The 26,679-nt window shown below is 40.9% G+C and overlaps 1 protein-coding gene across 3 annotated transcripts; it reads right to left on the bottom strand.

Moving 5' to 3' along the window:
• Positions 1 to 143: 143 nt before the first annotated feature.
• Positions 144 to 25,437, bottom strand: slc44a2 (solute carrier family 44 member 2). 3 transcript variants are annotated; one of them, XM_022205206.2, is made up of 22 exons: positions 25,255 to 25,437; positions 16,512 to 16,560; positions 16,353 to 16,426; positions 14,391 to 14,475; positions 14,172 to 14,256; positions 13,958 to 14,077; positions 13,786 to 13,846; positions 13,558 to 13,684; positions 9,639 to 9,722; positions 8,582 to 8,694; positions 8,376 to 8,507; positions 8,197 to 8,296; positions 6,882 to 6,974; positions 6,635 to 6,719; positions 6,152 to 6,414; positions 5,762 to 5,856; positions 4,181 to 4,284; positions 4,009 to 4,082; positions 3,805 to 3,875; positions 3,618 to 3,706; positions 3,445 to 3,529; positions 144 to 1,031 (listed from the first exon to the last, which is right to left on the bottom strand). In XM_022205206.2, the coding sequence occupies exons 1-22, from the start codon at positions 25,289 to 25,291 to the stop codon at positions 922 to 924; spliced, it is 2,136 nt and encodes a 711-aa protein (XP_022060898.1). In that variant the 5' UTR covers positions 25,292 to 25,437; the 3' UTR covers positions 144 to 921. The 3 variants fall into 3 exon arrangements, with proteins under 3 accessions (XP_022060898.1, XP_022060889.1, XP_051801512.1); XM_022205197.2 differs by lacking the exon at positions 144 to 1,031 and adding an exon at positions 1,251 to 3,191 and having other exon boundaries at positions 25,255 to 25,435; XM_051945552.1 differs by lacking the exons at positions 144 to 1,031; positions 25,255 to 25,437 and adding exons at positions 1,251 to 3,191; positions 19,717 to 19,826.
• Positions 25,438 to 26,679: the final 1,242 nt, after the last annotated feature.

Below are 26,679 nucleotides of genomic sequence, written 5' to 3'. Positions count from 1 at the left end.
AGTAACATGCTTATGCTGTAAAAAATAATACAACACAGGCTCCCACACAGACAGAAACAACCTGTAACATATACATTTTAAGTTTATAAATTGTAGATGCAAGATTCTAATAGATTTTTAAAATAATGCTCCGATTTTCCAAATCTTTCTCATCTGCCACTTTTATTTTTGTTCATAAAGTGTTGCATTATCCAACCATTTCTGCCTGAGATGAATGCTAATTAAAAACAAACAATAACCTACAAAACTTTACCCAAATGAACTTAAAAGTCATTTCCCCCAAGTGTATACTGATATGGCAACATAACATTTATTAGTTTACAACAAACTTAAAGGCAATGTAAAACTTCTACAAACTCAAAATTTGCACAATAACAGTTAACATGTTTTATAGTCTGTGGAGATTATGTAAAAATAAAAGCTATTTAAAATATTATGAATGTAAATCCAGGTTAAACAGCCTGGGTCATTTGTAATCTCTTAAGGCTCTGGATATCAAGCTGAGTTGTTAATCTCCACACTTTGCTTTGGTGAGTTAATTTTTATCAGTGCAATATGCTTAAACTAATAAAGCCTCCATACAGACTGTACGACACAATACAATCAAAAAAAAATATCAGTTTATACAGTTATAATGAAAGCATTAAGGCAAACTGTTGCTTAAATTAACTACATTTATCATCTGCTACTTAATTTCTCGTATTCCTTCTGTGATAAAAAATTACCCTTGTTGGGTGACACAGTCCTTGAGTTTGTAACAAAATATAAAAGGAACAGTAACATCATACATACAAAAGAAATGAATCCCATTTGACAGGAAGACACAGACATCATGTACGTCCTCTTTTTGTTCTTTTAAAATGTAAAACAACACACATGCACACACAAACACACACATACATACTGTACACACACAAACAGTTAGTCCACGGATTTGAATCCTTCGTTGGACTTCTTAAGGAGGCTGAGCAGGCTCTGTGACATGAAGTACGGCCGCTCTGCTGATCCGTCGTTCCGCTCCAGGTCCTCCACTGTGACATGAACAGAGAGAGTTGAGGAACAACATTTTCACAAGGTTATGCCAACACAGAAATGTAATTTAAACTGCTTGTATCATCTGCTTTAATCAGCTTTATTAAAAATTAAAGCGGTACATTTAGTGCTGCACTGGAGCCTGGAGGCTGAGACCCTTAAAAGAGTCCCAAGAATTATCTGAGGCATCCTTAGAGGAATAAAAAAATGGGGGGAGCTTTATTTAGGTTACAAAGAATTGTTTATTATGTTTGCTCATAAATAATTTCTGCACAAAGTCCATAACAAGTGATTAGGGGTCACAAGTATACACATCATTTTAAGAGGTTACCAGCTAAATATGAAAAAAAATTGTGGCCCAATGCTCTAAATCAAGCAAACAAAAAAAAAACAGAAGTAAACATATCTTGGTTTTCGTTACAAAAACCTACAGTTCCCATGGTGCAACTCAATCGCTTTGCTGATAAAGAGTTTTCAGAATCTTCAGGCTTCTATTAAAAAATTGTAGCGCCTAGATGCAACCAGGGATTACAGCGAAAGACCACATTGTACAACTGGTTTCATTTGACCAGCAGTCTTTATAATTAATAAATTGATTTTGACATGTAAAAGAGTTGCAGTAGTGCCCTTTAAAGACAAAATCAAAGTCTTGGCCAGCTTTGACATGAAAACTCACCTGCTTCATACACCGAACGACCTCAAAAATACACGTGTTCTCCCATAACAGAACTATGATTAAATACAATCACTTTTAGTCCAGATTTACATCCAATAACTATGGAATGTCATCAGTAAATTTCAGTGGAAAAAAATCAACTGACAAGAGATAAAAGATACAAAAGCATCCAGAGATTTAAGATGTTAGTTGCGAGCATTCAGAAAGGCCATGTCAATACCATGCAGCACTTAGAGAAAGAGAGACAGACCGAGGGGAGGGACAGAGCAAGGCAGGTGGACTCGGTAAACAGGTGAGGGGAGGGAATCTATAGAGTCCGAGAGGTCATGATGGTTGCCTCATGGCGACACAATCACAGCACTTATGCCAGTCAGAAATACCAAGGCAAGTAGGTGGCAATACAATACACGGGATCCCATCTTGGCGAGGATCTCTGCGAGACTGAAGCCAAAAAATACATAACAGACGTACACTACTGTATATACACGAGTTTCATAGGAAAAAGAAAGACCCAATATTCACACAGTATATCAAATATGTCTGTAACATTTTGGCGTCAGCTGGTATTATTGTAAACAGTGAAAGAGATTCACCGCCGGTTGAGATGCGTTTGTTCCGACTGTAAACACGGTACTTAAGTGGTTCTGTAGTGCATTCAAGATTAAGACAACAAAATATCAGTGACAGTAATCAGGCACAGGTTCAGCACTCACAAAGTTCTACAGATCTTCACAATATAAAAACCAACACTGTTCTAAAACCAACACAAGAGCGTTTTTTGTTATTCTTTTTTCAAGCTACAGAGATGCACTGGGCTTTTGACCTGCTTCGACCTTCACAACCGTCTCCGCACGTATGTCACTCCACTCACATAGCAAGGCGATCTGAATTTTTAGCGTGTTTTATGCCGTACATTGAACAGGTCCATATCACAAAGTTGCACATCTTTCATTCTATAAGCGTCATGAGGGGCCTCAGTTGTTTTGCATCATCTACTCCTGTGGTGCAGACGGAGGATTATCTTCTTTAGGCTCCTCTTTCTTTTCACCAGTCTCCTCTTTCTCAGCCTCCACAGCCGTAGCCTCCTCAGTCTTTTCTTCTGTTTTTGCCTCCTGTTCTTCTGCCACTTCCATAATCACTGGATCTTCTTTCTTTTCACTCTCGTCTGTCAGACTGACTTTTTGCTCTTCTGTCTTCTCCTCTTTTGGCTCGTCTTCAGCATCCGTCTTGGACTGCAGAGGCTGCTCCTCCTCGTTGTCCTGCTTGAGCATCGTCTGCTGTTTCAGCTGAATTTCTCCGTCCTGCTGCTGAAGAGGCGTCTCCTCCTCCAGCTTCACCTCGTCCACTTGTTTGGCAGCGTCTGCCTGCTCAACGCCGTCGCGATCTTCCTCCACTCTCTTCGTTTTGGAGAGGATCTCATGCAGCTCAGGGGACATGAAGTAAGGCCGCTCGGAGGAGCCGTCATTTCTTTCCAAGTCCTCACCTTTTTAACGTGAGGGTGTGTTGTGTTTTTGAATGGGTTAATGGAAAATTAAAGGAAAAATGAAAGCATAAAAGAAAGGAAATGTGTGAAAATAAAAGTAAAGTGAAATTAATGGGAGACAAAGAGAAGAAGAGTCAGAAACAAAGCAGAAAGAAGAACAATCCAGCAGCTCAGCTTCAGAAAGTTGTATAAGTGCTTGTAAACAGGAAGAAGAGAGGCGATCTGGCCACTACATGCATTAAAAAATACTCACAAAAGCAGAGGAAAAGTGTGTCCACACACATGGCGTACACGCTGAAGAAGCCATGGGCGATGAGGTAGGATCCCACTACTACTGTCTATGTGAACAAAGGTACATGTGTCATTTAATGTCTTCAGCTGAGCAGAAAAACAAGGATCACATCACACACATATAACTGTCCTTACCAGTATTGGCACCCAGTAGTAGTTGAGAGATGGTGCAGCCTCCTCTACAGCTTTGATTCTCCCAGAGAAGAAGAAGAAAGAGAAAATCCCTATGCAGAGAAAAAAAATGCGAGTTGTTGGATTCAAAGTATAAAGCTAAACAGATCTCTCCCCAGTGTTCAGATCCATAAATAGAAATCTTCCTTACCCACAATGCCAACAATGAGGAGCTTCCCAAGAAACAGCAGGAAATCAGTCACTTTGTCTAAAACAGCCACCCTGTATGTAAATGAGGACACAATTTAAATGGGCTTTAGCTGCACACTGTCTATAAATGCCATTATATTATTGTAATAAGACAGAAAGGGGAACAGTAACAGTCTTTAAATATCACTATATAATGAAACCCTACCTGACAATGTTCCTCATTAGAAGGAAGAAGGCATCTCGAGCTGAGGTACAGAAATTTTTTCCATAGATTGCAATCTGGTAAAAAATGAAATGAAACAACACAGCTGAAACAAATTAGAAGCAAAAAGCAGAGAGCATCTCTTTTTTATCCGTATCTGGTTACGCCAGCTCACCATGATGTAGGCATTTCTGTTCAGGAACTTGATACATTTCTCCAGACACCAGAAGCAGCACTTCATGCAGCTCAGCAGGAATTTGGCAAATTTGTTCTGAGCACCTGAAGGACAGAAGCAGGCATGGACAGATAAAGAAGATGCAGGAATTATAACAGACAGGATGTATACATATAATAACAGAATAATGTGACGACTAACTACGTTCTGGCTACACTTTGGTTGAAGCGACATTAGGTCTGATTCAATTTTATAGTCATTGCACAGAGTACAAGCACTACAACGAAATGCTGTTTAGCATCTAACCAGAAGTGCAAAAGCAGCAATAAAGTGTGTTATATAAAATATATACAGATATATACAGAAATAACAGTATGGACAGAGTGCTATGAACACACTAATATATAAATATATGATGTGATATGTGAATACAATATTAAATAGATCATCTAAATGAACATGTAGGGATAAATAATGGTAGAAACAACATAAAAAGTATAACAGTATTAATGCTATAAGACGTATGCAGTATATATACAGCATGAACAGTATGAGCAATAGATGTGGTATGATATGTACTTTGGATGACTTTTAATTGTCCCTGCTGAATAAATTAAGGCAGAAAGGACAGTATTTGTGCATCTGCTGCACGAAGACAACGCTGTGTGAAAAAGGGATTGAAGAATGTGTGGGACAGGAGAGATGTATGAAAAGATTGGAGGTGCAAACTAGGCATTGTGGGTGGGATGTAATAAAATAAATGGATAAACACTGAAACCAACAATATTAATAATTCTATGCAAGATCTGCCACTGTAAAACACTGAATATAGTGTGTGCATCTTAACCCTTTAAGCTGCAGTCAATTCCAGCCGTTTTCAGTACAAAAAATCGCTAATATTCTATTTTTAAATTAAAAAAATGACGAAAAATACAGGGAATATTGTACGCGCATCGCGAGGTGCATTTCCTTGAAAATGACCGATTCGGGGATTTTATATCGACTTCAGGACATGTTTTGGACAAAATAGTTTACTGGCTTTTTTTGTCTGGATGTAAAAGGTTGGATTATGGCTGTTTTTCATGGAATATTTTCATCTGTGTGTAATAATGAACCCGGAAATGTGAGTCGCGCTGTGTGCGTTGAAGCCGTGTATAGAGAACAGATGGATGAATATTTGTTTTTGTCGGACAAATGTGTTTTTCTCACCCGCTGTGGTAATCACATCTGAAAGTGGTTTATACCGGCGGATTCATGAGAATCTAAGCTTTCCATCGGCGTATAGTGTTTGTATAATCGCGTTTGCAGCCGTCGGACATTCTTGAAATTCCTATGCAAATTAGTAGGTGTACACTGAAGTTTAAGGGGTTAACCAGGCACTTTTATGTTAGCAGTTATCAGATAACCTGAATAACTTTGACCTATGACTTTCCATCATGAATTTATTTAGTGAAACAACAAAATCCTAAATGCTCACTATCATGATCCCTGTTAAATACGTGATAGTGAAGAAGATACAGGCAGCCAAAGTTTATTAAATTTGCTCTACTGTTAAATTATCTTGTGATCCAGATACTCCACCTTTTAGCTTGTGATCCAGGTACTCCAGAATGACCCTCATAACCTGAACCAAAGACAGGATCAGAGAACCAAAAGCCAGAGAGCCTGCGTGGTACCTATACAGGAGAAAACAGGTCAACTGTGAGCATCACTGACTCTTTTCTCTACCACACTGGCATCATAACCCACCCACTGACCTCGACATATGCTTTACTTGGCATGAATAACCTTTTTCCTTTAAAATCCTGCCAGCTTTGTGCATCTCTTCCTGCCAAACATAAACCACTCAAGCTGCACTAAACTGCCTCATCTACTGACTATAATTAGAGGCTACAGAACAGAATACCCCATTTAGTGTAAGACAAGTCCTTATTAGACACAAATCTATATTAAAAACTCCTGTTTTCCAACCTGAGAGCCCGACCCAGAGAGGAGAAGATGGGGTAGGCAGGGATGTCATCGGGCTTCTTGAAGGCCCAGTAATACGAGGCAAAGGCACCCGATAGAGTGACCTGACCCAGGGCCGTGACAAAGTTGGCACACCAGAAGAAAAGGAAGACGTTGTAGAACTGGAACAGAATGAGGTATTTGTGGTAGACAGTCTCACCACCGTAGAAGGCAAACAGGCACTCTGCATCCGGACACTGAGCTGAAGCATTGGAGGTGTTGAATGTCTGGAGGGAGAGCAGGAGGAAAGCAGCAAGGTGTGAAATTACTGGAAAGATTTTTCACACATTGATCTGTGGTGCTGGCCAAGGAGACAGCAACACAACCAGTCTATCAGTGATAAAATATGAGCAAAATACTGCTTTTTGGCTGACTTTTTAGAAAATGTTCCACTTAAAACACATTGAGCAAGGTTATTTAATGCAGCAGTGACATTTGGAAGCATACCTGGGGGTCGCAGGTATCTCGGGAAAACGGACACTCAGAGTTGTTGAACACTTTGTACACCTGCTCATTAGATGTGGATAAGAAGCTGGTCAGAGCTGTCAAGGAGAAAACAAGGGAGGCACATCTCTGAAAAGGTCACAACCAAGAGTCATGCTACACTTTTTACAGGGATACAAGGAGGGACTTATTCTGAAGAGACATATTTATGTTCTGAGTCTTTGATGAGCATGAACAGATCAAAGGATACACAGCAGTAATGGCCCAGTAAGCGATCACCACAGCCAGAAGGGCAAAGGTCAGCAGTGGGTAGAACAGTGACGACATAACATGGCCGACAGCTCTGTCAACGAAAACAGAAAGTGAAACATTACATTAACAAGTCGAGAAATACTATTCTCAAAAAGATAGAGGTAATTGAGGCTGATAACTTAAGGTCTCCTCCTGCAATCAAATCATATTTTTTTTTCATCTTTTGGGTGGAACAAAAAAAACTACAGATGAACCATTTCCATATTGTTACATTATCATGTTGTTAAAAGTTGAAGTGCCTAAAGTGCCTATATACACATACAGTAGACACAAAGCAACATGTGTGTAGCTCTGGACAACTGATTAATCAAATTAAAACGGTGTGGTTCATTTAACTATGATCTTTGAGCTCCACCAACTCCTGGAGGACATATCTGACTCTCAGGCGACATACACACTAATGTGCTGCAAAACAAATACATTTAGATAGACTTATACCAAATGTGCACATTACTACAGCACTGTAGGACCGCTAAAATAAATACTTTCGGAAATGTTGCTGACTTCAGTTTAGTTTGAAAGCTTTTCAGTTAAAAAAGGAGACTTTTGGAAACAATGACGCAGACACTCATTTCTGTTTCCATATTGGATCTTATCACTCACTGTCAAGGTGTCCTACTCTGATTTGTCCCAGCCCTATCATGTCTCCTGCATTACTTACTTTAAGTAACTGTTTGACATCAACATTGCCACCACTTTTCATCTTCCTTTCTATTATTTTCTTCAACTAAACAACCAAGCTTCTGCTTCTTGTTTACAACAGGACACAAACACTCAGCCAGTGCACATGAATGGGGTGATATGCTTTTTCATTTGTGTTAGTATGTATAGAGATTATTTCTTAAAATGGGGCTAAAAACAGTCTGACAGGAGATTGTTTTTTAAAAGAAAATATTTTAGTGTGGACACAGTAGTCTTAAGCTGCAACACACTCCACTATGTCAATGAGAGCTGTTCAACTAAACCTCAACAATACAGTTGCAAGCCATAAAACAAAAAAATGAGCTGAAAGACTCTAAAATGCATCATAGATAGGAGAGAAACTGCAGAGTTGGGTGATAATTATCTGTGAATTACTTCTATTCAGTCTTCACGTTTCACCAGTTTTTTTGATCCATTGTTAATATGAAAATATCGGGGGGGTGCAGCTTTAAAACAAGTGAACAGATCTTGTTTTCTGCTTCAGCCAAGAGAACCAAACAGAGAAATCCTGCACAGTTAAAATCTGGGAAAAATTCCCAGTACAGACTGACCTGCTGGCCTCTTTGATGAGTGCGATGGCAATCAGGATTCTCTTCCTGAGGAAGATGAGTAGCAGAATGATGATGACCTCCACAATAGCCAGGATGATCACTGCAAAACAGTGAACGCAGCATCTTAACAGGATCCGTCAGCATTCCATGTCACAGAATCAAAGTGTGTTTGTGCTTACTGAAGGCCAGCCAGGTCTGTCTGATCTGCAGGTAGACAGAGAAGTCGGTCTGCAGGCCGAGGTCACGGATGGTGACGTCAGCGCCGGGTTCTCCTTTCAGACTGGCGTACTCCATGTAACAGTGGAAAATACCTGGAAAAAGACATGTTGGCTAGTTTGTTATCATTTTTATTTAAGGCAGAACAACCTTATCTTTAAAGACTTACCATATCCAATCACTAGGATAACCAAAACAATCACGAGCCAGACCATGACACCAGCTAGGAATCGCAGGAGGACGATAAAAATCAAGCTGACAACCATGGCTATCACCAGACCACTGCAGAGAGAAGACACACAACTCACATTAGAGAGCTATAAATGGAGTCATTTTGGAGCCATGCATAAAATCTGGTTTCATACTAGTAGAACACAGGTAACCTACTGAACCCCAAATCCCATTGGGGACGGCATGTTGATAGGCATGTGATCTTTTAAAAATTGCTAAAATTATACCATTTATCTGAGTCAAAAGATTTGGAAATAGGGAAAAATAGTCAGATTTTTGACATTTTGATGATACTTAAACTAATCATGTGTGATGTGCAGTCCCATCAGGAAAACTGACCAACTCCAAACTTAGAATCCTGATTATTCCTTAAAATTACAATATTATTATCCAAACATCTGCCTAAAATGAACTGTTTGCAACAACCAGATTCTGCAAATCCAAAAAAATTGCGTTCCTCTGCATACAATGCAGAAAAGGCATAAACTGTGACTTATAGTCTCCTAAAAAACGTTCAGAGACTATTCGGCTGAACTGCAGGCTGTGTTTACACAAAGAAGGCAGGAGACGTATAAAAGTACGAAAACTATTTTTAAAGTATAGTTGGCAAAAAATATAGTATGTGGAGCCAACAGTTTTTCCAGCATTGGTAACACCTGTGGGAACCAAAACTGTTGTGCATCTATTTCCATTTCTTTTCAATGTTTGTAAAATATTCGTATTTGTCTTTTTATGATTTATGGAATTCTATCAGTGTCATACCGCACAAAAGACGTGTCTGAGTTCTCTCTACTTCTAGCCACTTCTGTTTTGTTTCCATAGAGGTGCAGGACTTTTATTTTTGCAGTGAAAAATGAGCCCGTTGTGAGTAAAAACAGGACTGCTGCAAAAAGTTTCAAAGGCTTAAACACTCGGATGCTTTTCTAACCGTGTGTCATACTCATGGTGTTTAATTCAACACTTAATCTGTTGCCATAAATGTGAAGTAGACTTACAGTAATATCCAGTGCCAGGACTGAGTGTAGTCCTCAAAGATTCTCATGGCCACCTGTCGAGCTTCTACAACCACATTTGACTTCCTGTAACAAAGGGAAATTAGTATCAAAAATAATTACTGGTGTCCGAAATTAACACTGAGTACATCTGTTCCGGTACATACAGAGCAAATGTTATCCAAGGAGTCAAATGTGGACCCATAACAATAATAATTAAACAGTATTTTATGGTTTTTTAACCTCCATTCAGTTTGTGGTTGTCTGCTACAATCAAATGGAGCAGACACAAGGTTGGACTCACAGATTGGAACACTTCTAGCTAAAGCAGCCTTCTCATCATAAATTACCTGAGCTGGTGCTTGTAATGTCAATCATCTATATACTGCATACTGCTGTAGCATCACTGTATGACCTCGTTACAGCAGCTAAAGTTGCTTTTGTCAGTTTTGAACGTCCTTAGACAAGAATGAATAAACCAAGAAGACAAGTGTAACCGTTTCTAGCTGAAGTCCATCCATCCATTTTCCTCCGCTTATCCGGGGCCGAGTCGTGGGGGCAGCAGGCGAAGCAGGTCGTTCCAGACGTCCCTCCCCCCAGCGACGCTTTCCAGCTCTTCCTGGGGGATCCCGAGGTGTTCCCAGGCCAGACGAGATATATAATCTCTCCAGCGAGTTCTGGGTCTGCCCCGGGGTCTCCTCCCAGACGGACGTGCTCGGAAAACCTCCAGAGGAAGTCTCCCTGGAGGCATCCGAATCAGGTGGCCAAACCACCTCAACTGGCTCCTTTCGATGCAAAGGAGCAGCGGCTCTACTCCGAGCTCCCTCCGGATGTCTGAGCTCCTCACCCTATCTCTAAGGCTGAGCCCAGCCACCCTACGGAGGAAGCTCATTTCGGCCGCTTGTATCCGCGATCTTGTTCTTTCGGTCACTACCCAAAGCTCATGACCATAGGTGAGGGTTGGAACGTAGATGGACTGGTAAATCGAGAGTTTCGCCTTACGGCTCAGCTCCCTCTTCACCACGACGGTCCGGTACAACGCCCGCATTACTGCTGACGCCGCACCAATCCGCCTGTCCATCTCTCGCTCCATTTTCCCATCACTCGTGAACAAGATCCCGAGATGCTTAAACTCCTTCGCTTAGGGAAGCAACTCCCCCCAACCCGGAGGAAGCACTCCACCGGTTTCCGGCAGAGAACCATGGCCTCGGACTTGGAGGTGCTGATCCGCATCCCTGCCGCTTCACACTCAGCTGCAAACCGCTCCAGTGCATGCCGGAGATCACGGTCTGAGGATGCCAACAAAACCACATCATCCGCAAAAAGCAGAGAAGTGATCCTGAGGCTCCCAAACCGAAAACCCTCCCCACCACGACTGCGCCTTGAAATCCTGTCCATGAAAACCACAAACAGGATTGGAGACAAGGGGCAGCCCTGGCGGAGTCCAACACCCACCGGAAACGTGTCTGACTTAATGCCGAGTATGCGGACACAGCTCTCACTTTGGTTGTACAGGGACTGAACGGCCCGTAACAACGAGCCTCGGACCCCCTACTCCCGTAATGCCCCCCACAAAGCCCCTCGGGGGACACGGTCGTTGGCCTTCTCCAGATCTACAAAACACATGTAGACTGGCAGGTCATACTCCCATGACCCCCTCAGCAGCTCCGCAAGGGTAAAGAGCTGGTCCGCTGTTCCACGACCGGGATGGAATCCGCATTGCTCCTCCTGAATCCGAGGTTCGACTATCGGTCGGATCCTCCCTTCCAGCACCCGAGAGTAAACTTTCCCAGGGAGGCTGAGAAGTGTGATACCACGGTAATTGGCACACACTCTCCGATCCCCCTTTTTAAAAATAGGGACCACCACCCCGGTCTGCCACTCCCCAGGTACTGTACCCGATGCCCACGCGACATTGTATAGACGTGTCAACCAAGACAATCCAACAATGTCCAGAGCCTTCAGCATCTCAGGGCGAATCTCGTCCACACCTGGCGCCTTGCCACCGAGGAGCTTTTTAACTACCTCGGTGACCTCTGCCACGGATATGGACGCAGATACCCCCGAGTCTTCAGGCTCTGCCTCCTCCATAGAGGACATGTTTACCGGGTTCAGGAGTTCCTCGAAGTGTTCTTTCCACCGCCCGACGATATCCCCAGTACGGGTCAACAGTTCTCCACCCCGACCGTACACAGCCTGAGCGAAGCCCTGCCTCCCCTTCCTGAGGCGTCGAATGGTTTGCCAGAACTTCCCTGAGGTCGACCGAAAGTCCTTCTCCATGGCCTCCCCGAACTCCTCCCACACCCGAGTTTTAGCTTCCGCAACTGCCGCAGCTGCCGCCCTTTTGGCCAGCCGGTACCTGTCAGCTGCTTCAGGAGACCCCCGAGCCAACCAGGCTCGAAAAGTCTCCTTTTTCAGCCTGACGGCCTCCCTCACCGCTGGTGTCCACCAGCGGGTCCTTGGATTGCCGCCGCGACAGGCACCAGTGACCTTCAGACCACAGCTCCTAACAGCTGCTTCTGCAATGGAGGCTTTGAACATGGACCACTCAGAATCCATGTCCCCAACCTCCCCCGGGATGCAGGAGAAACTCTTCCGGAGGTGGGAGTTGAAAACCCTACGGACAGGGTCCTCCGCCAGACGTTCCCAGTTCACCCGCACTACACGTTTGGGTTTACCAGGTCTGTCCGGCAATCTTCCCCGCCATCGGATCCAACTCACTACCAGGTGGTGATCAGTTGACAGCTCTGCACCTCTCTTCACCCGAGTGTCCAAGACATACAGCCGCAGGTCTGATGATACGACTATAAAGTCGATCATCGACCTTTGGCCTAAGGTGCTCTGGTACCAAGTACACTTATGAGCAACCTTATGCTCGAACATGGTGTTTGTTAAGGCCAAACCATGACTAGCACAGAAGTCCAATAACAAAACACCACTCGGGTTCAGATCGGGCAGGCCGTTCCTCCCAATCACCCCCCTCCAGGTTTCTCCATCGTTGCCCACGTGAGCGTTGAAGTCTCCCAGGAGAACTATGGAATCCCTGGGCGGTACCCCTTCCAGGACCCCACCCAGAGACTCCAAGAAGGCCGAATACTCTGAACTGCTGTTTGGCGCATAAGCACAGACAACAGTCAGAGTTTTCCCCCCTGCAACACGAAGTCGCAGAGAGGCGAACCTCTCGTTCTCCGGGGAGAACTCCAACAAAGCGGCGCTCAGCCGGGGGCTTGTGAGTATCCCCACACCCGCCCGGCGCCTCTCACCCTGGGCAACTCCGGAGTAGGAGAGAGTCCAACCCCTCTCCAGGATTCTGGTTCCAGAACCCTTGCTGTGCGTGGAGGCGAGCCCAACTATATCTAGTCGGTATCGCTCCACCTCCCGCACCAGCTCAGGTTCCTTCCCCGCCAGTGAGGTGACATTCCACGTCCCCAGAGCTAGTCTACGCCACCAGGGGGCGGCACACCCAGGCGCCCGCTCCTGCCTACTGCCCGGTGGGCATAGCACCCTACCCCGACTTCCTGCCCTGTAGGTGGTGGGCCCACCTACAGGGTGAATTACTTCTAGCTGAAGTAATTCACACAAACATTTGCATAAATCTTCACTTTCCAATGTCAGGTAATCCGTCCATGACTTTTTGAGTTATGCTGTTAACAGACAAACTCCGATGATTACATAACCTCCTGGCGAAGGTAATTATACACATTTCTCAACAGATTTTCAGTGACAATTTTGATTTATCATGCCAGTTTCACACATTTAATGAGGTTCAGGGGAATGACAGGTTGGTTAAATGAGTTCACATAATGCTGAGCCTACCAGAACCAGGCAATTATTTCTGTATTTTGCAGTATATCAGTGTGTTAATCAGGTTTCTGTGGCGTCTCTTCTGCGCTGGTGCGCTTGTGGTGGGAAACAGACTCACTTTGATGCCTCCAGCACCTCGGAGGCATTAATACTGCCGCCTTCTCCAGAATCGAACGTGGTCTCATTGCCGACAACCACCACCCCACCTTTCATCGTTCCCAGAGCAGGAAGGCAGCGACGCGTGACTGTGGAGGGAGGAGTTTAATTTGTTTCAGTGAGAACAGACACAGCAGTTTGTAATGAAAATGAAGTAATAAAAATTTAGAAAACAAAGCGTCTTATTTACAGGCTTTACTGGGCATCAGCATGCCAGGACACAGGCCTTTACTCAGGAGCTCAGGAGGAGGCTGAATGATGCAAAACAGCCTTGAATTAAGGGTTTTTGTCAAACTGCACATTTCACAGTTTCATTTTAAGCATGTTTAGAAAATCATTCTTAGAGTTATTTTAATGTTTACCAGTGCGGCGAAGTCCACTCCTTCCTTGCAGAATTTTTGGTAGTATTCTCGGTCCTCGTTGTTGCCTAACTTGGCTTTCATCAATGTGAGATGCCTGTCGGGACAGCTTTCCACACATAACTGGGCACAAATGAAAACATTTAGTGATGAGAGTTAACTAGGTTGTTTGAATGAGCTGTAATAATCCCTCGAGGAAGAAGGTTTTGCTTCTCACCTGTGTGGTGGGACACTGGAACTCCAGCAGCACCAGAGGACTGGCACATTTCAGGATGTTGAAGTAGAACAGAAGAGGTTTCTTCCTGTTGTGTGACAGTGAAACAAAACTATTAGGCATGAATCAATGAATACTGTCTGCAAGTCCTACATACATATGATTTTCTGTAATACACAAGATAATCTGCATGTGAAAGGTTGGTATTGTCAGCAGACTTACTCCAGAGGTGTTCCAGCTTGTCCACAGAACTGCCCCCTGCTGTCTGTGGGATAAATCACTTTTCTGGGGTCTCCCTGAGACCAGGCTGCAGAAGGAAGAATAAATCAAAAGCATTACATCTGATTCAAAATAAAAATAAGATTTAGAGTCTGGGAAAGCAGATAGACAAAGCGTTGTTTCCAAAACAGGCAAAGAATTCCCAGCCTTGAGAGCAGTGTGGTACCACAGTGACCTTTAGTGCATCAAAATAAAAGACGCTGCGTAACTGTTCTCTCCAGTTTATCCAATGTCTGCTGCTAGATTTACTTTATCAGCGCGGTGTCTGTTTCCTGTCATACAATCTGCTGATCAGTCAGACCAAGGTTTTAATATATCACATTAAAACAACAGCTGTTTATGCCAAAAAGATCATGATTGGTGTTATTTATTAATAAGTCTAGATATTGGGATTAAGATTCTATAGTGATATCTATGGTGGGATTTTGCCTAAGTAAATTAAAAATTAGAGGTTTCAACCACACAAAAAGGACATATGATAATACACATGAAGGTTAAAATCATATAGTGTTATTAATTATTAAATAAAACAGATAAAATCCCCATAACAAAGTACCTATAATAGTGATAATAAATACTAAGACCAGTAAATTACATGAAACAACATAAAAACTTAATAAATGCAAGCCTAAAAGAGCACATTTTAAGGTTCTGTTTGGCGTTATCTACCCAATCAGATGCTCTGATGTCCTCTGAAAAGCTATTCATTCCAGAGGGCCAATGACACAGAAAGCAGAATATCTGTACATCTTAGTTTTACTCCGAAGAAGATTTAAGAGACAACAGTAAGAGGATCTCAGGGATCTAAAGTGGACATATCTAATCAACAAATCAGATAAATAGTAGGGAGCAAGTCCATTAAGAGATTTAAAAACTAAAAGCAATTCAGGGAGCCTTTAAAACTGCTATGTGCTCTCTCCGTCTGCTGCATTTTGGATCGTGAAGTTTGTTGAGAAGATTTCTTTGGAAGGACAGAAAACAGAGTAATTCAATAGTAAAGTTTTTTTACAAATCAAAGTAGGAATAAGTCTTTTGGTGCCTTCCTTACAGAGGGAAGGTTGTATCTGGACAACAGAAAACCGTAAAGTGTATTTCTCAAATAGTAAAGCTCATCAACAAGGAGGACAGGATTAGCCAAGACCTAATGACAGTGCTTTTCTTTGCTACAGACAGGTGGGCTGTCAGAAACACGGATTTTAAGCTACAGTATAATTATTCATTAGAAAGCAGTTGGCTTCACATTAAGTCCTGAGCTCCATCACAGCTGTCAGGATGGGGTTTTTTTTAACTGTGAAAGTTAATTATATTTTTTAATCTAATTTTTATTCTCTCACATTATTTTTTTCTGAGATTTTCCAGTTTCTCACAGTCTGACAGCTGGATTTATTGGCAGCTATTGCAAATCTGTGGCCAGAGTGCTCAATCACACGTGAAGCCAACACTTTCATATACAGAGAGAAGTCTATGTGTAAAGAAAGATTTAAGATTGCCACATATATATATATATATATATATATATATATATATATATATATATATATATGCAGGGTTTCAAGTAAATGTACAGTCTATGTTTAGCTTTGATGGTAATTTATATTGTCTCTAAATTATGAAATTTCTGAATCAACTTTGAGTAAATATTGTAACTAAAGTGGACTGAAGAGCCAATACGTATGACCACTCACATTTCACACTGTTTGGCAGCACACAAAAAACAGCATATAAGGCAGAAACTGTCAGAATGTTTTGATTCATTAGTCTGGAAAGAAACTGGAAACAATCTCAGACAAAGTACTACTGAAGGCAGAAAGCCAAATATGTTTGGAGAAAAACATATTTGTACCAGTTTTAAATACCTAAAAATAACATATAGTACATTTTGTAAGGACAGATGATCAATCTTACCAAGGATACCGACAGCAAAGTACCCCAACAAAGCCAAGATGAAGAGAATACAGCAGAGGATGTCTGTGCATCCCCTAAGGAGAGGAGACAGGAGGCAAAATGTTATATCATCTAGTTACTATAGAACACAGAAATGATCAGTTATTTAAGATACCTCACCTGTTGTGGATCGGTCCTTTGAAGTTTGGATCAAACTTCCTGGACTCCCCTGAGGATAAAAAGAGACAGCAGGCTTGTTCATGTTCATTCAGTCATTTGCTTTCAGTCTGATGAGACCAGAATGCATTTAGAAAGGCTGGTTTAACAAAAACCTGAGTGTCACTTCAAGGACTTTCTTTAACTGACTAACAAATCCTTTTGACTGTTTCCATTTAACATAAACTTAAATTAAAAGCTTTGAACCCTCTTAACTGAAGGCATGTCATGTATTTGAAAACAAAATCACCAAAATGACACCATTTATCAAAGACACAAACTGTTAAAATGGGACGAATTGTCAGATTATCAACTTTCTGACAGTCCTACAACAAATGACATCTCGTGTGTCACTCCATCAAAAACTTAATGAACTCCACAACTGAGAAGTCACAAGCATCCAAGTCACACAACAGCAGGTTACCAACAGGAAACCAATGCAGAAACAAACTGAAAATGTAACAAGTTAAATATCCATGTATTTTTCCCCTCATATTTTCCATTTCTCTCTACTTCTAGCCATGACTGTGCTATTTTCATGCAGGTGCTAGATTTAATACTGCAGTGACAAATGAGCTCATAATGAGAAATATGTGACAAGAGCAAAGAAAAAAAAACACTCAGAAGGGTACAACTACTATATGTCACCAGTCATGCTGACCCGTACACCAAGAGAGACGACAGCTGAGACTGATGCCACAATATTCAGGTATATTTCAATGATACTAATGTAGGAAATGTTTACTGTATTGCGTATAAAATCAACTATACTTGTTGATTTATTTGATATATTTCAGGGGCTGCACAGCGGCTGTGTGCTTAGGTGATTAAGCGATGTATAGGTATTGTTTGGATGGATTCATTTATTTCAGGCATGCCACAGTATCATAAAGACAAAAATTTAAATAAAGCACACAAAATGAAAAAACAAAAGATAACCAAAACCAGAAAGTACAATAATGTCTGAAAACAAGTAGTATGAAGTTTAACTTCTACTCGCTGTACATCTCATCACACTATTACCTGTTTGCATGAAAGCGCAGACTCTTCTACCTCTTTAGAAACCCAGAGAACACCTGCACTACCATCCAACTGATTCTATGTGCTCAGGATACCAGATAAGCTTATTTAGCCAGCTTGTTTTTCAAATTTACTTGGAATCCTTAGCGATGAGTGATGAGATTGTATACAATAAATAAATAAATACACTACACTTAAGTTTATTAGAGATTAAATATTATATATTTAATTTATTATTTATATATTTAAAATGTTATTTATTATATATTTAATATGTTATTGCCTCTTGTCGAGCCTGACTGTTGGCCAACACATAAAATATTCAGGATACTTTCTATACAGTAAATTGCCACTTTTTGATTATGAATAACAAGGAACAGTAAGGGTGAATATATAATTAATAGATTAGCTGACTGACAAAGATTATAACTGGCAGCTTTTGATAATCAATTAATTCTTTGACTTACATCAAACGAATTTTTAAACAAATATATGGCTCATTCTTTAGGAGGATTTGCTGCTTTTTTCCTTTATATGATTAAGAAAACTATCGCTGAGTTTTGGATTGCTGATTGGAGAAAACAAGCAAGCTGATCTGTGTGAAATCTGGGGCTTGAGCAAACTGTGACGTGCCATTTTCATTATAATCTGAGATTTTACAGACTAAATAATTAGTCGCTTATCACAGGGAGGGTTTACAGGACACTGAGGAGCGGGTCGTGACATGATTTCTAGAAATCACAAAATTAAAAAGCAATTACAAATAGCATGTGTTATGACATAAATGTAACAAAAGATAAAAAACCTGTGAGCCTGCTGCTCTGACACATTGTATGTTAACTCATGCATGGAGATTAGTTGGACCAGTGAAATCTGCTGCTAGTCTATGTTAAAAAAACGCAAAATAATACAATGGTTGTGAGACTGTTGTGTTCTAATTATACCCACGTTTGGAGTAGCCAGTTAGTGTGTATTCAGAAAATGTTTAGGAACCCCTGGTTTAGGAAAATAAGGCAGCCCTTTGTAGACACAGTAGGCTTGGTGATGTGCAAGACGTTATGCAGTTAAAATGGCACCTATATAGACAACCAGATCACCACAACACAACAACACACCACAACCACAACATTAGGTTGGTGTCTCACTGCATGGCAATAGTTTCCTAAAAAAAGCCATCATTCAAAAGCTTTTCCATGAGTACATCTAGAATGGATCATATGTAATTAATTTGTTCAACTGAATTATGTGTTTTTAAAACCAAAACTGAAACTGAGCTACAAATGAGTTTCAGTACATTTGTTTGTCAACACAAGTCACATACACAAGTTATTAAATTGTGTGCAAATTGTTATCTTTCTTGATCGAACAGACCATGAAATCCTTCACCATTTAAAATTCATTCTATTTTAAAGGGATATCAGTCAGGAGAATGTGTTTATGTGATACTAGTGTGCGCACTGAAGAGTGAGTCCACGTATTGACAAAGACTTGTGGAGAACAAAAGGATTCTTCTGCCTGACTGTCATGCCTAGCAACCCACAAAATGGCTCCCCGGCGACGGTGTGAGCTCCCTGTGGACATCACCAGCCGCCATGGAAACACCTCAGACACGGTAAGAGGAGAAAACATTGACCAAGCCCACTCTGCTTACAGCGAGAACATCGCTGAGCTGAAAGTCAACATTCTCTTAAGAAAACACAAATGCACTCCGACATGGCACCATAAATACACAGGAAATCAACCATGTGAAGAGCTACACTCAGCAAAAACACCATCTCCTTAACCTACATCCTCTTGTGAGATAACCAGACTGTCTGCCACACCCTTTATGAAGAATCATAATGGAGCACGACTGAGCTGCTCTTTAAACACTTTATTACAGAAGCAAAGCGGCTGTTAGAGGCTACCGCTACTTTCTATATCTGCTCAGTGCCTATATACAGTTTATCTGCTACTTCAAATTCAGTCACACACTCAGGAAACACACAAATTATCTGCCCACATACTGCAGCTGCAAAGTGTCGCTTTGCTCTAAGTGAAGTGTGAGAACAACACTTAAAGCTCAGTGACCCATGAGACGCTGCAATCCAACAAGCTGAAATTAACAAGACATTCGGTGATATTTTAGAAAGCGAGACAGCGACGGTACCTGCTCTTTCATATTTTGTCATCCCGGCGTTATTTCTCTCTTTGTTTGTGTTATGGTGGGTATTATTAGTTCCTCTCAGTGTGCTGCGTACTGCTGCTGTTTCTTTATGTGTCCTTCCTGTATGGGGCCAATGTCCTCAGACCTTAAACTCTTCACTTCCTTCTTTCAGGGTATTCAAAGCTCTGCCGTCACCTCCTATTCTCCATTTCTCTCTTTGCCATCTCTCTTGGCTCAGTGCAGCTGCAGCAAAAGCAGTATTGATGGAGGAATTGAGAGGGGATCTTAAAATAAACAGAGAGAGTTGTGGCGCCTGAGAACCTGCTGTTGCCCAAACTGGATAAAGACTAAAATGTGTGAGTCGTAGCCATCTGAGTGCAGCTAGTGTTTGTTCCAGTGGTGGGTTTTCAGGTTCTGAAATGAAAACAGTCTTTAGCTGTACCATCATAACAGTTATTTCAGGATTCAGCTCAGTGAACTGAATCAACATGACAAATGCTGTGCAGCTGTTTTACAGTCTGCAGCTGCATGCACTTTCACCTCCCAAAAATATGTCACCCCAACAACATCAGCTCAGAAAAAAAAGAGAAAACGCTGCTGCTGCTACTACGCAGTTCTTCTCGCAATGTTTCCTCAGCTTCCTGCTTCGACTTTAAGCTGCCTTCTCCAGCTTTTCACAGAATTTTGACAGCGTCCTCCTCTTCACATTGAACAATGGACAAAGATTTCTTCAAATGGCTTCATGCTTTGTTAAGACAATGATTTGGTTATGATGCTTGGTGCATGTGTCTGCACGTACGCTGCAGTGAGCAGAACTGTACATCTGAGATAAGGCCATCCTACATGTTCTCTGGTGGCACAGAACCACCTCCGCTGCCATGTGACAGCCTAAAAGCATGGCATAGTGTGAAACACAATGCTAACTATTGACCTAATCTGATACAGTGACAGTACCATATCCTTGGACACGCAAATCAGTCTGATTCTTCCTAAAAATCACAGCTTTTTCACCTGCATTACCAGACAGATACTGTATTTTTGGGAAGAAGGACTATTTTGAGAAGCACCTAAAATTGTTTTCTTGTTGAGAGTATTAGAAAATCAATACCACTCTCATATCTCTCCAGTAAATATGAATTTACAGTTAAGAGATATTTAGTTTAACTCTCTGAACCCCAAAACCTGACAACAGATTTGAAAAGTACGTTATCTTGAAAGAAAATCACAAATGTTTACACTATTTATGGGAGCCAGAAACTGTAAAAACAGAATGAATCATCCGATTTTTAACTTTGTGACATTCTTTCAATTACTCGAGTGTGATGTGCTGTCGAAAACGTAACCAAATCTAAGCTTGAAATTGTGATATTTCACCAAAATCCCTTTATTCTACATATCTCATTCAAAAATTTGTCAAAAATAAATTTCTTTATGAAACTAGATTCTGCAAAAAAGCAAAAAAATTCAGCAATCCCTGGAGCAACCATCAAGGTAGTAGTGACTGATCAACCATCAACAGTCACGACAAAAATTCAGTTACTGTATGTTTAAGTTGAACTGCAAGCTGTGTATACACAGAGCAGACAGATGAGTATGAACATAAATTAAAATGTAAGCAGTGAAATATCAATAGTGTGTAGAGTCACTACATGTTTCAGCTTTGTTAACACCTGTGAACACTTGGAAAAACGTTGCACATATTGAATCCAGGTATATTTCGATTCTTGCAAAACAAAAAATCAAAGAAATTCAACTTTCTGCTTTTTCTTTTTTTGATTCATGGTATTGCAACGGTGTCAAACGCATGAAAGATACTTCTGAGTTTTCTCTACTTCTAGCCATGGTTGTGCTGTTTCCATCGAGGTCTTTGATTTGCTACTGCGGTTAAAAATGAGCCAACGGTGAGTAAGAAAAACCCTAACTCTAACCGCTTGGGGTTTAGAGAGTTCAGTTAGCTCAGCAGCTAACTAGCCGGATTTAAAATAGCTGGTAGCAGGCTAGCTGTTTCCCCATGTTTACATTCTCTGATAAGCTAAGCTAACTAGCAAGCAGCAGATTCAGAGAGCTACAGCTCTCACTGAAAAATGAAAAATGAGAATAGTTTGACCAACTCAAATGCTTAATTTGGTAACGCACAATTAAACATTTTTTTCCCAAATTAAACTAATGATTAATATGAATATGAATATGAACGGATTTAAGTTAGATGTACTAAAGATAAATCATCCTCTCAGATGAACAATTTGCATCGCTGCAGCTGAATTTTAAGGAAAGTCAAACTTAAATTGATAGTTTTTACAACTTAAGCATTTGCTTCACCCCAAAGTAAAGTGTAAGCTTTGGTTCTTTTCTTTACTCTAAAAGGCAGATGAGCTACAATACAACATTTTGAAGAAACATGGACGTCATGAAATCAGGCATACAATGTTAAACCTAATTTTCTCAATTTTGCAGAAATTAGAATGCTAGTAAGGTAACATTTCAAATTGATAAAATCCATTAAAGCAACCTGTCCTTACCAAAGACAAAATAAGTGAAATTAATTTGAAACAGTAATTCAACTACAGCTCCAATACACTTTTTACAGTGTATCCCCTGAAGTATCCAACTTTTTTAGTGTACAAGCACAACATAAGCAAATCTTTGCTTAATAAGGTTCCCTGAAATTCAGTTTAATTAAAGAATGGTGACATTTTACAGTTGAAAATTCAACTCATCAGTGCTCTCCTATGTACAAACTATGCACTGAAGACACTGCTGCCAGCACAATTGCAATTTCTTGTTGCTTCTTGGCAAAAATGAGCAGATGATATCAGAATCTATGTATTTATCGGGCTCTTAACTGTGTGTTATTTTTGAATTTAGAAGTTGATTGTGTAAAAAAATAATCTAAAATTAAAAATTAAAAAATATGACGGGCATTTTATGACTTTATTTCAGTTTCAGGCTTTTAATTATAGAGATATCAGAAGAATGCAACAACTCTTATCAAACCAACTGGGTTTACATGAATAAAATATGCATAATAAAATAACAGGATGCTGAGTGCTGATATGTTCAGGATCCTGGCTGCTATTAGAAAGTGTAAAGGGTCTGTGTAGTCTTACTCTGCCTCGCTGGCATCCCTGTGTGTGTATACATTTCCTCTTTCTCGTCACTGATGAGGATAAACATTGAAAGAGATTTTCCATCAGCCTTTCATTTGTAGAACCATCTGTGAAAGTGAGACATTAGAGACCAGAGGAGCAGGCGGCTCTCTGACTGGTTTGTGCCATAAGACAATCTCTGATTGTGCCGAAAAGCTTTCCAGCAGATTTGTCTGTCTTGTTGTTGTTGTTATTTATACAGGCTGCCAAATATCTCGTAAATGGTCTTGTTTGTTTACGTATTTGGCACCACTGATACAACAGTAGTTTGAAGATGTCTATCTGATACAGCACATGCAGCCACATTAGGAAGAGGTTTTATTAACAGTGCAGTCTTATTCAATTATAACTGGGCTAACCTGGGTTCCTCAGGTAGTTCATTACACACCTTCAGGAGCCCAGATGGTGAAAACCCAAAGGGCCCTCCAGACATTAGTGTACGCTCAAGTCTGCCCAGAGTTAAAAACATCTGCCAGTAATCCAACCTTTAGCTGTAATTACTATCTTGAAATCCATTTTTTCTTGTACATGAGTTTAGTGTGAATGCAAAGAGTGGAATAACTGCATGTGTGTGCGTTAAAGAGAGCGATGATGTCATGACTGATGTGATTCTCTAATGGGCCCACAGGGGTTATCAGATGGACCTTCCTCTGCCTACTTTAATGGTTTAGTGGCTGCTGTGGTTGTGCATGTTTGAGTGCACAGACTGCACATGCAAAGAGACAGTACGAATACATTTTGTCTCCTTTGCTCTTACTCCTGACATGAGCATCTTTCTTTCCAGACAAACATGACTAATTGATTAACCACGATCACTGCACGGGACAGAATCACAGCAGCTACTTTGTGTACTACACTTCTGCTGCTCCAGCTGTCACAGTTTCAAAGAAACTCCCCTTTTACAGCCACTAATGAGGTCAGCGGCCTACATATTTTTTTAAAGAAACACATTTCAGAGCTTAATAACACTTGACAGCCACTGGCTTAGATCACTGTACTCCTTACAGTCACTGCTTGGATCACACAGCAACAGTTAGTCCCATTTTCCCCAAAACTCTAAATCATCAGAGGGGATCATTATGAAACACTTATCAGTGGTGTGTACATGCAGCGAGTGTGGCAATGCATCCCAGTGTTTGCCAGCTCAGTATTGACTGGAAGCGTCTTGACTGTGTCTGCTGAGTGGGTAGGACAGACAAGGCTGAACACAGTCCAAGAAAGTGCAAGCAGCGGCCTGCCTGAACGCACACCGGCCTAGATATGAGGAGGGAAATGTAACAGGCAAGGATTTCTCCCGTGTCAAAGTGAAAGAATACTGCTGAGCTGGAATGCATGTATCATATAAAGCTTTATCTCCAGTTTTTGACCTTTCAGTCTTCACTGGGGGGGAAGGGAGTAGAGGAAAAAGAGTTGTTTGGATGGCAACAGGAAAGCCACAAGGAAATGCTCCTGACTGGGGAGGACGTGCACTTAACATTTCACATAGCATTGTGAAAGAAGGAATAAGTCAACAGTGAGGCGGCATTAGTGCAGCATTCCCACTGAAATTCCAGCGTAGAGATTTGCGGCTTGCCTTTGAAACGCCTGTAACCATCCTCTGGTGTTGTCATGGGGCATTAAAGCAAAGGATAACACTGCTTACGAAAACTTCATGACTCAACAATCCATATCAACAACCCAGCCCAGACACAAGGAGAAGACCACACCAGGCTGCTGTGGCAGGCCTGATAACTCTGTATGGCTGGGGGAAAAAATATGCTTGTGTGACACACATAATGATTAGCAATGAGTCATATGTTTGGCAGATATAGAGCATGAATTTTCCATGATATGTGCAGGCAAACAGAAACAACTTGAGAATCACTTAAAATCGGTGAAGTTTACATGTTATGTTGGCACAAATGTGTCAATTTACAAAACAACAAATGGTTTCACAGAAAAGAGGATAACTGAACTAATTTGTTTTAGTGTTTTTCCCGCAGCAGCAGCAACAAAATAACCCTATTATGAAATTCAGTATAACCTACGTCTACCACAAGAAGTCTCAAATTATTTAAAAAAAACCCAACTTTAATCAATCCGATTGAGTTTTGGTGTCATCTGGAGATATATTTAGTTGTAAGACAATCTGTTCATAGATAAAAACACAACAATCCGTTCACTGTGGATTGTAAAATGTAAAATGAAAAACTACTTATTGGACATTTCTCAGAGAATAAAGATTAAATCCAATCAGAAAAATAACCGGAGAGGATGAAGATGCCTCCATATCCGCAAAAGCCCCGTGAGGTCCACACCCATCCATCCATTGCAGTCATTGTTTCCATTTCTTCGATCGTTTGGAGAAAAGAAATCAAAGATCGAGCAGAAAGCGGTGAAACAAAGCTCCTCTTACCGTATTTTGGGTCTGGGTTTTTCTCCTCCAGCTCCATCTTCGCACACTCGCTCGGCTCCTCGCTGCTGATCACACCTTAGACCGGACAGTTACCATGGAAATGTCGAGGCAAAAAACATCAATAACACTGACCGACGGAGCACCGAACAGACAGCAGAGACAGAAATCAAACCGGAGCACGGCGCACTCCAGCCTAACGGAGAGGAGAGACAGCCAATCAGACAGCAGCGCCCAGTGACTGACAGCTTCTGCAGCCAATCACAGTGCGTCTCTCGCAGCAATGGAATGTGTGTATGTGGTGTGAAGACTAATGTGTTTCTGATAGGTTTAATGCACTTAAAATGTCAAATTCTTTAAATTGCTTGCTGATAGTCACTAAAAACATGAAAGGCTCGATAAAAAACTGCACGTGATGGATAATATGCTGAAGTACAGTTTAGAGTTATTTAGTGAAGCCTTTTATGACTATTCAAACTTCTTAATGTAAATTTAAGCTTTGCCATCAGTTTTCACACAAAGCATCAGCTGTAGATTAAACTATGAAGTATATAGAAAAAGATACCACTTTGACCAATACACTAATAAAATACTGCTCGCAATTAAAAAAAAAAAGTAATATAATAATAACATAACATTGTTCCAATGCTGCAGAAACGGTACTTCTACTTTAGATAGTTTGTATACTTCACTGATTCGGTAAAGATAAAGAAGAATTTGAATGCACTATATTAGCATATGAATTTCGTAACATATTCCAGAGTAACAACCTACGGCTTTGCCAAAATACCGTGAAACTTGTCTGTGCTACACAGTGATAGTTGTAGTAATGGAGTATTTCAGCCATACGCATGTGAACCGAAAGCTTAATCTGAAGGAAAATTACACAGAAAACCTGCAAGTTTTTAGGGTCAGTTCAATAGTTAATTGTGCTTAAGGTAAAGAAAAAACCACCTCCACAACCCATGACTATGCTAAAACACTGAAAAGCTTACTTGTGCTACACAATGAGAGTTGCAATAACAGAGTATTTCAGCAAACCATGTTCATAACAAAACCTGATTCTGAAGAACAGTAATTACACAGAAAGCCTGCAAGTTTTTAAGATTGGGTCCTGAGGTTTGTTATGTATGAAAGGTTGCCTGAGTCAAACAGTCTATAGTCTGAACTCGTGTTTTTTAGAATGTCATCAGTACACTGCAGTTTCTAAGTAGAAATTATTTTGCTCTTGAAATGTCTTGCAGCATGTAAAAAACAACTTATGGACACGATAACAAGGTAAGAAAATGATTTTCACCAGAGAGGTCTTTAAGAAAAGCGTTTTTCTTCTCCAGTCTGTGAAAAGACTTTTGAACTGCTCATGACATGAGAGAGTTAAGCTCATAAATGATTTTGGAGCAGAGATAGTCAAGGATATGTCACAACAGT

The sequence above is a fragment of the Acanthochromis polyacanthus genome, chromosome 3, assembly GCF_021347895.1.
Source record: "Acanthochromis polyacanthus isolate Apoly-LR-REF ecotype Palm Island chromosome 3, KAUST_Apoly_ChrSc, whole genome shotgun sequence".
NCBI lineage: Eukaryota > Metazoa > Chordata > Actinopteri > Pomacentridae > Acanthochromis > Acanthochromis polyacanthus.
This window is presented reverse-complemented; position numbering and strand designations above follow the sequence as displayed.

Bases quoted from the DNA above. Each gene is read 5' to 3' on its own strand.
- slc44a2 (XM_022205197.2), bottom strand. From the start codon at position 25,291: ATGGAGCTGGAGGAGAAAAACCCAGACCCAAAATACG. The intron at 14,476-16,352 runs GTAAGATTGATC...TTCCTTCTGCAG, and splicing joins CTTTGCTGTCGGTATCCTTG to CCTGGTCTCAGGGAGACCCC. The intron at 4,285-5,761 runs GTGGAGTATCTG...TCTGTCCTTCAG, and splicing joins CCTGGATCACAAGCTAAAAG to GTGCTCAGAACAAATTTGCC.